Source organism: Cottoperca gobio, chromosome 17, assembly GCF_900634415.1.
Source record: "Cottoperca gobio chromosome 17, fCotGob3.1, whole genome shotgun sequence".
In the NCBI taxonomy this organism is placed as follows: Eukaryota; Metazoa; Chordata; class Actinopteri; order Perciformes; family Bovichtidae; genus Cottoperca; species Cottoperca gobio.
Window position 1 is genome coordinate 23141414 of NC_041371.1, and position 14672 is coordinate 23156085.

General features: G+C 39.9%; 1 protein-coding gene across 1 annotated transcript in view; it reads right to left on the reverse strand.

Annotated features, from left to right (window-relative positions):
- Nucleotides 1-14672, reverse strand: part of LOC115022204 (junctophilin-1-like) — a 57878-nt gene that overhangs the window by 17255 nt on the left and 25951 nt on the right. The window contains exons 2-3 of the mRNA XM_029453146.1: nucleotides 13075-13834; nucleotides 2343-2461 (exon numbers count right to left, since the gene is read on the reverse strand). Of these exons, the coding sequence (XP_029309006.1) occupies nucleotides 2343-2461; nucleotides 13075-13834 (879 nt within the window). The remainder of the gene's footprint in view (nucleotides 1-2342; nucleotides 2462-13074; nucleotides 13835-14672) is intronic.

The following is a 14672-nucleotide window of genomic DNA, read 5'->3' on the forward strand; positions in this document are numbered from 1 at the left end:
AGCCAAGGCCATCTTTGTGAAGCGCAATAATCCTTTTTTTCAGCCGCTCAGAGAGTTCCTTGCCATGAGGTGCCATGTTGTCCAGCATTCAGAGAGAATTGTGCCCAAAACACCAAATTTAACAGCCCTGCTTATCATTTACACCTGAATCCTTGTAACACTAACGAGTCACATGACACCAGGGCGGGAAAACAACATCATTGGGCACAATTAGGACATGTTCACTATGGGGTGTACTCACTTTTGTTGCCAGCTGTTTAGACATTAACAGCTGTGTACTGAGTAATTTTCAAAGGACAATAAATCTATACTGTTATTCAAGCAGCACACTGACTACTTTAAGTTATATCAAAGTTTCAGTAGGATAATGTTATCCCCTGAAAGGATATAACAGAATATTTGCAAAAATCTAAAGGGTGTACTCACTTTTGAGATATACTGTACATACATATATATACATATACATATATATATATACATATATATATACATATATATATATATATATATATATATATATATATATATATACATATATATATATATATATATATATACACATATACATATATATATATATGTATATACATATACATATACATATATATATACATATATATATATATACATATATATATATGTATATACATATACATATATATATATATATATATATATATATATATATATATATACACACATGTATATATACACACAGTATACTGTATATATTCACAAGTTTTGAAAAACAATTTTATTGTTTTATACAGTCATTGACTCCCACTACTCTTTACACTGCCACTACTGCTTTACATGTGGCTAACAACTAGCATCTAACAGAACAACACATACAGCAGTGCACGCCGCTCGACAACTTTTTTCTTTTCATTTAGCTAATTACGTTGTCTCCCTCTAACGAATGCGAGCCGCTCAGCCAGTATCCTCAGCGGGTAGACAGAGAGACTAAGGATAAGCAGCGTGTTTTCACATTTTAGCTCGATTGCTGGAAGCAGCAAACCAAGACCGTTTTATTTAGTTTCTGTCCATTTCGTTTTCCACTGCAGATAGCACTCTGTCATTGTAGGCAGGATTCCTAGCTGATCGCCTAAGCGACGCCCTATAAAACTCCTGTGATCTGACCACGTGACACAGTTCTCGCTGGGGATTTGTCGGCATTACAGGAGACCAGAAGAAACGTACCATTACCTTGATTAAAATCACACATTTCTCTGGGTTTGAAAATTATTGTACAAGTACACAGCGAAACAAAATATATAACATTGGTCAGGTCGTTTTAAGACATTTTAATATGGGAATGTAACAAATGATACCTTTAACTCCACCTTCTAGTATCGGCTCAACTCGCTTGGAAACTCGACCGAGGTGGTACCAAAAAAGGTTAGCAGGGACAAGGTGCTATCCACAACTTTTGATAATAGAAAACCTAACAATAGAGACTTAAGGAGGGTCGAGCCATTCCATGCAGTGGAAAATAGGCATATCAATGATGCTTCTATCACATTTGGATTTGTAGATTTGAATAAGCAGATATTCCGCTGGTAGGCAATGATCTTTGCATGCAGCTAGCAGTCATGTAGGCTAAAGTATTTTGTTCTAGCTAAAATAGCAGGGAGCATCATAGCTAGATACTAGCTAATGTATACCATCCCAAAACTTTAAAACTTGATCGCCTTTTCTCCTGCCTGTCTCTTCTTTTCACTCTTCCCACTTTCTGTCTCCTCCACTCTGGCACTGCACAACATCAGCTCTTGGAGCATCAGTAATTATTGTTCAGGCCGTTGTTGCTTTAAAACTTTAAATGATCCTATTGTCTTGATATCACAAGTTAATTGTCTTATTATCTCGGTTTGTCAAAGTTGTTTTATCCTGAGAATGAGACCCTATTATCTAGAGAAAACAATCTGTTTCACTAAAATAGTCAGATAATGAACACAAAAAAGCAATTCTTATCATGACATAATCAACACTCGATCACGATTGTGATCGCAGCTTTCATACAAATCTCTGGAGTTACACATTGCGAGAAATTCTTTCAGCAGTAGTTGCATGATTCCATGAATCACAGCCTTTCTACATGATGTTAGTGTTGAAGCAATGTTTTTGATATTGTGATTACCTGTGATGCAAGTACTGTACCACTTTAAAAACAGGAAGCGCATGTGACAGTCATTTCTATATTCTACTTATTAAAACAGGGTTACACATGCTTTCTGTCACGTCAATGGCAAAATAAAAGATGATGTATTTTGTTGTGTTTAATTCGCCTCTTGCCTTTCTACTGTGCTGTGTTGTTTACTGTTGCTGCTGTTACAGTACAGTACCTGGCTGATGGAAGTTCGGAGAGAGCTCTCTGGCCACAGCTCTGGCAATATCAGAATCCTGCCCGGATGACTGCGCAGCCTGGTCTGCAGCCTCTGCTTTGGCCCGGGCATGGGACGTCCTGCAAGAAGACACAAACATAATACATACTCAAATACTTGCTGCATGAAAAACTCACTGACATAATCACATAGCGTATTTGCCCCCATTTTTCTATATATGGTTAATTTGATAGTGTCTGAGCAGAGATTTCTGAAACTGACAGTGAGGTGAAGCATTTCTATATATATATATATATATATATATATATATATATATATATATATATATATAAATATAACGTCCGATATATCCATCCAATCATAACCACCTGTTACTGCTGCCCTCTGCATCAACCTCCTTCTAACTTGTGTTGGCTTACTGTTCACTAAAGTACTTTTACAATGGGCTGCAAGTATTAGTTATTTTTATATTTAAGTATACGATAACAATACTTCCAAGTGTTGGTATGTACATGTGACTCCCCCATTCTTTACCTCAGTGCAGTATCTGATGGGCTGCTGCTTACTTGCCTAGAAAGCTTGATGATGTGGTGTTCTACACTAATGTTATTTTAAATGCACTTATTATTATGAGTATTATTGTTATTATTACCATTATTAGGCATGTATGTGTATTTCTATAATTTGTATTTTCTCATTATTAATATATTTATTTTTGTGTGTGCATGGGAAAGACTTAATCTATGTTAAAGCTATGCCACCCGGAAGAGTCTGGTTAGGAGTGACAGAGAGGTACTGGTGTGGGTACAGTACAGGATCTCCACACACTGATTTATATTCATGTCTCCCTCTCTCCCCTCCCCTTTCCTTCCTTCCCTTCTTGTTTGGTTGTCCAGGTGTTAGATAGTCTGTATTACGCATCCTATTTGTAATAAGGGCCAAGTAGTCCATTACGTCTCATGCATTGTCAAGGGAGCCGAACAGGGTTTATGTTGGGAATACAATCCTTTTTATAACAGCAGAAGGCTTCTCATTATACTCAACACAGCTGCCTCACACGTGCTTGGTGTACAGGTTGGGACAGGGTGGATGTTATGGGCAGTGCTTCAGTGCTGTTTTTCTTTTAGGGATTAGACTACTTTACAATTCTCCTATAGCTTCAGTACAGTCAAACTACATACATTATTCCCCTTCATTGTGGTACCAGTAAAGGCTGCCTGCTATCACTGCTACTTTTTGCCATTAAGATTGATCCTTTAGCAATCTGGGTCCGCAAGAAGGAATTTCAAGGTATTTCCTGTCTCGGTTTGACCCACAAATTGTTGTTATATGCAGATGGTTTATTACTTTATGTCTCTAATCCAGTGCCCTGCCTTCAGGCAGTATTCTGCATCCTCGATCAATTTTGCAAAGTGAGTTGCTACCAGCAAATCTCCTGTGTGAGGAACTCCCACACTCATCCTTCCCATTCAGAGGCCCCCCCTACTAAAAAATGCGAGTTTGAAATGCAGGTCTAGTTTGCCCTTATCCTTAGCAGGTCGTGTGGTTCTGGTCTAGATGTTCATCCTAGCCAAGTTTATGTTTCTCTTCCAGCACATTCTAGTTCTCCTTATGAAAACGCTTTTTGTTGACCTTCATAAAATCATTTCTTCATTTATATGAAGTAACGCCCAATTTTTGTATTGATCAATTGTTTCTGTGTGTCCGTGATAACGCTCAGGCCCTGAGCATGTGTACATTTTGTTTTAAAGGCTTATAAAGTTGTGCAAAAATGCACTGAAGAGATTTTGGGGGAAAACATTTATACTTCCAAGTATTTTTTAAAATGGAAGTACAAATATGCTTTCAAATGAATTTGTACAAAAGATAAATGAGTGGTGTGCAGAGATAAGCATAGCAATCCTGTTTTTGTTTTTATTACACTAATTTCAGGAAATGAAAGGGTAACATTAGTGTTCTTCAATAAACTATTATTATAATTATGGACACTTTATACCATATTAGTGACGTTTTCATTGTAGTGAATCCCCGGGACCCCACAGGTAATCATCATCGGGTCCCAGCGAAATTGGGTCCCCAATTAAATGTGTGTTTTTTGACAAATTGTAGGGTTACACTTAGGGTTATATTCCTGTATATTGAAAATGCATCTGAACATTAAACAAATAAAATCCCAAATCTGAAAGTGTTATTTACAAAATATTAGGCCTATATTAATCAATGAAATAATAAGAAATGTAACTGACTCAAAAGTTATGTAGAAACCTTTATCAGAAAACTTGACCAAGACAGTAGTAAGCCTTTTTCTTAAGTTCTGGTGATATAAAAAAAAAACATTAAAATGGATGGTGGATCATTTTCTTATTGTATTATTTTAGTATACCGGAGGACAGCGCTGTTTTATAAAGTATAGTCTGTATACTGACCGTTTCACTATAGGTGAGACGGTCTTTGCTGTCTCCCTTTTGGCAAATGCATTTCGTCGTCTCTTTGGTGGACGACTCTGCACCGGCAGACGTGTTTGAATCGGCGTGCTGGCTTGTGCTGGCTGGGGTCTCGGCAGTATTGTAGGCACAGCATCTGCGTTCAGTTTTAAATTCTTTTTGAATCTCATTTTCTTGGCGAGCATAGTTTGTTTGAAACACGATCTCTCAAAGTGCTGCCCACAAATCGTCGGTTTCATCGAAGCACTTGTTTTGTCCATAAACGCGACATTTTATCATCTTTTGGCCACAGAAAGCTGGATTTGGAGACGGCCCCACATCCCCATACAACACATCGCTTCACAATTATCCTTGGCGATCGATTGTTGTCCGTTCTTTCTCATAATAATTGACAGCAGGCTTTGCTGGACGCTTCAACGCAGACGAACACTGGCGGCGGCTGTATTCTACTTGCGGCGGCTGTATTCTACTTGTGACGTCATCACCCGAACATTGCCGAGGTGGATGCTCTTGGCACAGCGATCGATTGTTGTTAGCGGAAGTCATTTTTTTGCTGTTATGATCGTGATTTATTACGAATACATCAATATTAAAAATATATATATGGCACATTTCACAATAGATATGCAACCTCTATCATATACCAAGGCCAATAACACTGACGAAATATCATTTTTTAGGCCCTTTAACAGCTATACCACTGGTAAATAACAATTGTTGTAGGCAGCTGTCAATAACTCAAGACATACCATGACTAAATAATCCTTATAGCCTGTACATAGTGTTAGCTGCTAGCCTTTTGTCAGCATAGCCCTGGGTGCTAACGCAGCTGGGCATTTGCTTTCTAACTGAAATGATCCAACAACTTTGTACTGCTTGTCTCTCTTTCCCCTTTTCGTTTTTCTTTTATTTTCAATTTACACAGTCAGTAAAGTACACCATCTCTTGGTGCCACAATGATTAATGTCCCTACACTCCTCTGCCGTAAAATAGTTCAACACATCAAACACACAGTTGGTGTTTCTTATGGAATTGTTTCAGCTATGGCTTAAAGTGTGTATTCTATACACATATACCAATTTTATTAAACCGGATATGCAACTGAACAGGTCTTTTACTAAATACAAGTTTCCCCATTTATAGTCCCTACACATAAACTAAAGAACACGCACTCCACTAAACTGTTCAAATGGTTACACACCAGATATCTACAATTCATTACACTCACTCATGTTATCAATGTTATTGCCACGGCACTATTTATACACCAGTTAGTGAAATCAATTAAAAATCAACCTCGAGCCACAACAGAAACCAAAACAGGAAAGCTCCAGTCCAAAGGTCAGCCATGTCAAAAGAGATCAGACCGTTCTTCCACATTGACCCAGGAGGATACCAGATAAAGCACACTACTGTGTGTGTGTGGGTGTACTGTATGTGTGAAGCTGGGGGGGTTGTCAGCTGTTGATAAGCGTCGTCCACCTTGGCCTTATTTAGACAAGCACTACTTCTGACGCACACACACACACACACACTAGCAAGCTGGCCAAGAATGTGCCTACTTGCTTCTCTCCCTCCAGCCCACACACCTACTCTTTCTCTCCCTCTGTATCATCACTTTGTTCCCACCATCTCTCTCTCTCTCTCTCTCTCTCTCTCTCTCTCTCTCTCTCTCTCTCTCTCTCTCTCTCTCTCTCTCTCTCTCTCTCTCTCTCTCTCAATTAAATTTTATTGCCAAAATATTTTTTTTATAATTACTCCAAATATTTGGACAGTACACAATAACAATAATATAAACATTAATATAACATTAAGATGGATATACAGGACTGTCTCAGAAAATTAGAATATTGTGATAAAGTTCTTGATTTTCTGTAATGCAATTAAAAAAACAAAAATGTCATGCATTCTGGATTCATTACAAATCAACTGAAATATTGCAAGCCTTTTATTATTTTAATATTGCTGATTATGGCTTACAGCTTAAGAAAACTCAAAAATCCTATCTCAAAAAATTAGAATAGTTCCTCAGACCAAGTAAAAAAAAAGATTTATAACAGCAAAACAAAATCAAACATTTGAAAATGTCCATTAATGCACTCAGTACTTGGTTGGGAATCCTTTTGCACGGATTACTGCATCAATGCGGCGTGGCATGGAGGCAATCAGCCTGTGGCATTGCTGAGGTGTTATGGATGCCCAGGATGCTTCAATAACGGCCTTTAGCTCATTAGCATTGTTGGGTCTGGTGTCTTTCAGCTTCTTCTTCACAATACCCCACATATTCTCTATGGGGTTCAGGTCAGGGGAATTGGCCGGCCAATCGAGGACAGTAATGCCATGGTCAGTACACCAGTTACTGGTGGTTTTGGCACTGTGGGCAGGTGCCAGATCATGCTGGAAAATGAATTCCTCATCTCCATAGAGCTTTTCAGCAGACGGAAGCATGTAGTGCTCTAAAATCTCTTGGTACACAGCTGCATTTACTCTGGGCTTGATGAAACACAGTGGACCAACACCAGCAGCTGACATGGCTCCCCAAACCATCGCTGACTGTGGGAACTTCACACTGGATTTCAAGCAACTTGGATTTTGCTCCTCTCCAGCCTTTCTCCAGACTCTGGCGCCTTGACTTCCAAATGAAATACAAAACTTGCTTTCGTCTGAAAAGAGGACTTTGGACCACTCTGCAACTGTCCAGTGCTTCTTTTCCATAGCCCAAGTCAGACGCTTCTTCCGTTGTCTTGAGTTCAGAAGTGGCTTGACCATGGGAATACGGCTATTGTAGCCCATTTCCCGGACACGTCTGTGAACAGTGGCTTTTGATACCTGGACTCCAGCTTCAGTCCACTGTCTTTGAAGCTCCCCCAAATTCTGGAAGCGACTCTTCTTCACAATGCTGTTAAGGCTGCGGTCATCTCTCTTGGTTGTGCAGCGTTTCCTGCCACATTTCCCCCTTCCAACAGACTTTTTGTGGATGTGCTTTGAAACTGCACTCTGTGAACAGCTTGCTCTTTGAGACATTTCTTTTTGTGTCTTACCCTCCTGATGGAGGGTGTCAATGATGGTCCTCTGGACAGCAGTCAGATCAGCAGTCTTCCCCATACTTGTGATTTAGTTTACTGAACCAAGCTGAGTGTTTTTCAAGGCTCAGGTGTTTCGAGTTAATTAGACGATTCAAGTGATTCGTTGAACACCCTACTAGTATACTTTTTCATGATATTCTAATATTTAGAGATAGGATATTTGAGTTTTCTTAAGCTGTATGCCATAATCAGCAATATTAAAATAATAAAAGGCTTGCAATATTTCAGTTGATTTGTAATGAATCCAGAATGTATGACATTTTTGTTTTTTTAATTGCATTACAGAAAATAAAGAACTTTATCACAATATTCTAATTTTCTGAGACAGTCCTATATATGAATTATATATAGTTTATCCTACGCACATATTTGTCTGTGTGTGTGTGTCTCAGGTTTTGGCATGTTGATACATGATATTATGCAGCAAGATATGCCTCGTCTCTTTCTCCGAGGAATATGTTTTATTTTGAGACGTCATTAAATTCTTTGAAACCTGGCAGTTGAATTTGTCTAAATAAATGCTCCTTATTTCATTGAATTTTTACTGTTTTAGTAGGAAGTGCATCTCTGTCTCAGCCTCATCTGACCAACAGTGACACATATTCTGTTTTCTTTTGGTTGCCAGGATTCTTTGTGTCTTCCAGTTTGAGCCTGTACTTGGTTAGGATGTGTCTCTGCTTTCTGTCTCTAACAGTAGAGAGATTTTCTGTCAATTTATCTTTTTAGTCCCAGACTACATTCTAATTTAGTTTGTCTTTTTGTTTCTTCTTTCCAATGTTCCAATAGTTTCCTTTACATTGTGTTATGTTAGTTTGTTTGCAGAGCGGCATTGTTGTGAGACACAGTGTGTCTGAGAGGGGCCGTCAGCCTCAGCACCAACTGACATAGGGGACTCTTTTCAGGGCTCAGCTCTTGGCTTGTGTGTGTGTGTGGGGGGGGGGGGGGGGCTGGGGGCTGGATGTAAGGTGGTTAAAGATATTGAGTGCTCTTTTATTAACGTTAATTACCAGTAGGTATCTGCTTAATTCTGATCTACATGCATATTTTTTTTTCTTCTGTGGAAGTATAAATTCCATCCATCTATTCATTTTCTTCTGCTTATCTGGGGCGGGGTCACGGGGTCAGCAGGTTAACAAGGTATACCAGATGTCCCTCTCCCCAGCAACACTTCCTGGGGAACCCCGAAGCGGTCTCAGGCCAGACAAGATATATAATCTGTCCAGTGTGTTCTGGGTCTATCCCGGAGCCTGTTACTAGTTGAGCGTGCCTGGAAAACCTTTAAAAGGAGGCGCCCAGGAGCCATCCCGATCAGCAGCGCTACTACAAGTTCCCTCCGGATGTCTGAGTTCCTCACCCTATCTTTAAGGCTGAGCTCAGCCACCCTACTAAAGAAACTCATTTTAATCTCAATTTCATTCAACGGTCCAGTACAACGCCATTGATCTAACTGAACAGCAAGTTCATTTATATATATATTAATAAAGTTTGATTTAAATTGCAACCCTGAAGAACACCTCTTCTCTGGGTGAAGTATTCAGTTGGTTTGTCTCCATATTGACACTTTATAAATACAGTGATTCAACCAGATCATACATTTTGTCCACTATAACACAATATAGAACCTGTAATAGAAGCCGTTATGAGTCAAAAAAGCTTTCTTGAAATCAATGAAACGAGTGAAGATCTTATAATTTTTCTTTGCTGTACATGTTTGTTCATTAAAGTGTGAAGGTATATACATGGTTGGTGATGTGGCGTTTTTGGAGGAAGCCATTTCGAATTTTACTCAAGATGGAGTGTTCGTCAAGGAGATGTAGTATTCCTTTATTTAGAATACTACATCTCCTAATTAGAATAATCACCGGATATAAGGAAAACATCCCGACTGTAATACGATATTGAACAACTTCAACACTGAAACCTGCATCTCTGGGATGCTGAATTTGAGCATTTCATTTTTAATGCTTTCTGCCACCGGTGAGATTTTGTCTGTGGGGCCAATTCTTCCAGAGTAATTGGGTAATCAAGGGGTTTTCGTTTGCTTTACATTTTTTCTTCTAGTATTTGTAGTTTTTCTTTCATCATACATTGATCTGAAGTCATTTGATTTATTGGTATGTCTTTGTATAGATTTTCAAAATGTGCTCTCCAGATATCACAGTTTTGGATGAGGCTTGTTGGTTGTTTTGTATTGAAATTGTTTCACATATCCTAGAATTGATTTTGATATCAACATTCTCAATATCTTCAAGTTTCATGTGGGTATACACTAATTTGGTGTTGCTTCTAATTGTATGTTTATATATGTTTAAAATGTCATTGTACCAAATGCCTTTTCTATTGTGCTTGCATTCTTGACCAAACCATTTGTCAGCGTTTTGCCTTTTAACAGGATTCCGTTTTTGTTTTATAAGGTCAGCTTTAATAGCTGCCTTATTAAATATCATATTGATATATTCAATGGCCTTGTTTACCCTATCTCTGGTAGGGACATATTCAGTTTGGTTATACATTGACATGCCATTCATCAGATGAGGTGAGTTCAATGCCATGGTGAATTTGTCTCCATTGTCTAATCACTTAATTGATCAGAGAGTTTAAACAACACATTTATTTGGTTGTGTTCTCGAAAGAGGGGTTGTTGTCTGACAGTGGATGCACTGATATTGGAGGGGTCGATGTCAGTGATTGCATAGTCTACAACCCTAGACCCGAGAGCTGAGGAGTATGTGAATCTCCCTAAAGAGTCCCATCTGAACCTACCATTAACCATGTACAGTCCAGAGATGCACATCTCCTTCCCACTTTGATTTATTTAGAGTCAAGGTTGTTTCAATGGGTGGCGGGTGGTGTGGTAAAAAGGGGGGCTCACCAAACACATGGTGGTTGCCCTGTGGGTCGATGACATCAGGTCCAATTCCTGGTCGTCTATTGAGATCTCCAGTTAGAAGCACATTTCCCTGGGCCTGGAAATTATATCTGAATAGAGTTTCAAATATGTTTTCTTCCAAATAAGGAGAATCTACTGTGGGTATATAAATAGCACACATAACCAAATGTGTGATTTACCCTGTTTTACTGGTGAGACCTGATGGCAAAGATCTCCTTTATAGCACACCAACATCCCCCCGTGATTCTGCTCATATGTTATTTAATTTGATAGAGGGCACCATGACTTAATTTTATCCTGGAAGACAGTGAGTGAGCAGACCATTTTGACACCATGTTTCTGTTAATATAATTACATTAACGTCTTTTGGGGATAGCTCTGCTGCAGTGGGGGGGAGGGGGACTATGGATAGCTCTGCTGCACTGGGAGGGGGACTAAGGGCACCAACTGCTGCATAGCTCAGCTGCTGTAGGTGGGTAGGGGGGACAAGGGCCATGTATTGCTGCGTATCTCTGCTGCTGATCTTGAAAAGGGGGTTGGTGGGCAGGGGCTGAGGAGGGGGACCTCTGGTTGTGTGAACAAGTGGTATTACAAGACTGGACAGAGCGGAACTAGTCAGTGAGCATGCTGATTTCAGTAGATATCTCTGCAACACAACACATAGACGTCAGCGGCCTAAGAGACTTGAGTTCAACCAGCACAAGCCCCAGAGGCGGTAGTTAAACCGAGCTGGTAGACTTGTATAACGGCACCAACAGAAGTTTGCAATTCGACAGAATTCGACCTATACCGTTTCCCGGGGCTGCCGACAGCTCTACGCCCAGTGAACCAGCCTCCCAGTGGCTCTGAGGACGAGACTAGGATATGGGACGTTTTCTTTTTTTTGCCACTTTGAATGATATCCAATAAACAAATTATAAAACAGACAAAGACCATGACTATGACCATGACTATGACTACTAAGCATCTATACACTGGACTGAGAGCCGAAAAAGCGCTACAGCGACTCACTATCACCTCTAGAGGAACAAGTGGTATTACAGACTGGACGGAGCGCAGCTAGCTTTTAGCATGCTAACGTCAGTAGATATCTCTGCAACACAAAACAGAAAGGCCTTTGACATAATGTCAAAACTGTTACCTCTTCACACTCTGTTGATAATGGCAGTTCATTGTTTTAATTAAAGTTAAACCCCCGCCTACTATAGACGATTGTCATGTCCAGCAACTCAACATTGCAACAACATAAGGCAACTGCTTCATAATTAAAGAATACATTTATTATTCAGGGCACTCATAATAAGGTATACTATCAGAGCGTTATATATGTATTGAATTCATGATCAATTCTCTAAAATCAGCAGAGGGAGGCTCGTAGAAACATCTGTTGCATCATGTCATGTGTGGCGCACACACATACACACAACACAGTGCTGTCAATAGTTCAGGAACAACAACTTGCCTCTGTCTGGAAAAGTTACATTAATATTATTATTATTATTATTATTAAGTTAGCGTTACAAATTGAAAGAATGCTACTTTTGAAGTTTTGTTGATGAATTAAACATACATGATTCTAACTGGCTGACTTACTGATATGGAAGTGTATCAGATAGTATCCATTCTTCACTCATTTGATCTCTGAACTGTCAGACTCAGCCCTCTGTTTTAAAGGACACTTTGGCATTGGATCGATGGAACAGCTAAACAATGTGTTGTCTCATATTCTCTGCCTGAAATTCAGTGAAACTGACAACTGTTCAAAATGCAGTGCATGAATACTGTAGAGACCAATTCCTGCTTTTTTCACAAGTTAAGTTTAACAAGTGAACTGCTGAGATCTGGGAACACAGTGACATCACAACAACAAAGTCTAACAGGGCAAGAAAAAATTAGCTTTCATCACACAAATTGGAAACTATTTCCTCCAGATTAAACCACTTCATTTGGAAGTCAAACAGAGACTTGCTAATAATCATTGCACAGGAAAACTGTGGACACACAACTATGGAAAGTATGTTTGGTCAAAGTAAAAGAAAGGAAGGAATGGATTATTTTCTTCCAAATACATTTGATTCACATGCTAGCTTGTTTCCAACCTGTCTAATTGTCTGACTGCTTTTTGCAGTGATGGTGTACTCTGTTGGCGTAAGGATTTAAGATGCTCACGATGTAATTGCAACATCTCCAGTTCAAGTCCAGCCAGAGACCTTTGCCCCATATCCCCCATCTCTAGAGCACCCTACCTAACATAAAGACAGAAAAGGCGATGAAAGTGTATGGCTTTCTGAGATCATTTTACACAGATTTACCTGGAGATGGCAATCTCTACTTTGGTTTTGGCGATAGCTGCTGCTCTCACTGCTCCCTCGATGGCTCGATCCACCTTCTGTTTGGTCTTGGTGTTCCTCAGGGGGATCAGCTGCTTCCTGATGCCTCGGGCCAGCACGTTGTTCTTGTACTTTCCTTCCTCCTTCGAGCCATCAGGAAAGATGGTGCAGCCATAGCCATGGCGCTTATTGTTCAACCACTCGCCTTCGTACTTCATGCCGTTGGAGCGCTCAGAGACACCAAAGCCACTGCGCTTGTCATTCTTCCACTCGCCCATGTAGGACTCGGTGGTGGTGGCATCCACATTGTCCTCCAGAGGCAGGTAGTCATCGCCCGGGTCAGCGTCTCCAAAGCTGATGGTGGAGTTGGCGTCGCTTGAACTGATGCGGCTCATGTTGGTGTCACTGTGTGCTGAGCTTCGCTTACTGGAAATTGACGAGCGTGAGTCTGATTTGCGCAGTCGCTGAAGGCTCCCGAAGAGGGAACCACGGCGAAAAAGACCCTTCTTCTTCTCTGAACCTTCTCCGTCCGAGTGGAAGTTGAGTACGAAGCCACCACGTGTACCAGCAGGGCTGTCAGACAGACTGTCACGCAGAACTGTGCCATTACTCTGCTCACTACGGAGGGAAGACAGCGAGGTTCGTAGAGGTGAGCGGATGACTGAGGCCATACCGTATGGAACACTTTGACGCACGCCATAGCCATGACGCATCCCACCAGTCCACTGACCCTGGTACGTACCTACAGCAACAACAGAGGTAGGGAGAGAAAAAACAGACATTGAGTGAACAGTAAAATACAGATTTGAAACAGAGAGTCCGGATACGTAACAGAATCATTAATAAATTACAGCAATCATTGAACAGCAGCATCCATGTCATACAAGAATACATGATGTATGCTTTGTGTTCTGATCTAAACTGAGCTCTATTACAAAGACTTGATTTAAAAACTGTTTATAACCAATGACTTTGGCAAGATATCAGAGGCCTCATCTGTAGACGCGGGACAAAAAAAAGGCTTGAAATGTGCCTACACCATTTTCTAAGAAAGATTTGGATTCATAAAAAAAAAACTTGATGAGGTGAGGTGGTGATTTGAAGCCAGTTTGTAGAAATTAAATGTGAGCGAGATCATTATAGGTAAAATGATGGCTACCCCAGATTTCATTTTACCTCATATCACACGCTACTTACAGCTCCATTTGATCATAAACACTCAAACCAGCTGTGTTATTTGTGCTTATACTAGTGTACTATTCAGTAAACATCTTGTACACTCATAATGCATAATGCTTCATGATGGATGCCATGGCACTGCTAGGACTACGTGAATGAAAAAATTAGGAGGGAACAAGTTTTTAGGGACCACCACACCCCCAAGACTATTCCACCACTGTTGTGCAATTATCAATGCCATGTGCAATATTCACTTTTTATAACTTTAGCAATTACCACTGTCATGTGCAATATTCACTCTTACAAATTTGTATCAATGACTTATATTACTGTTACTGTATTTAATTGTGTACTCGCCACTTTACTCTCGTGCTCTTACAACGTACATTTCCCCATCATGG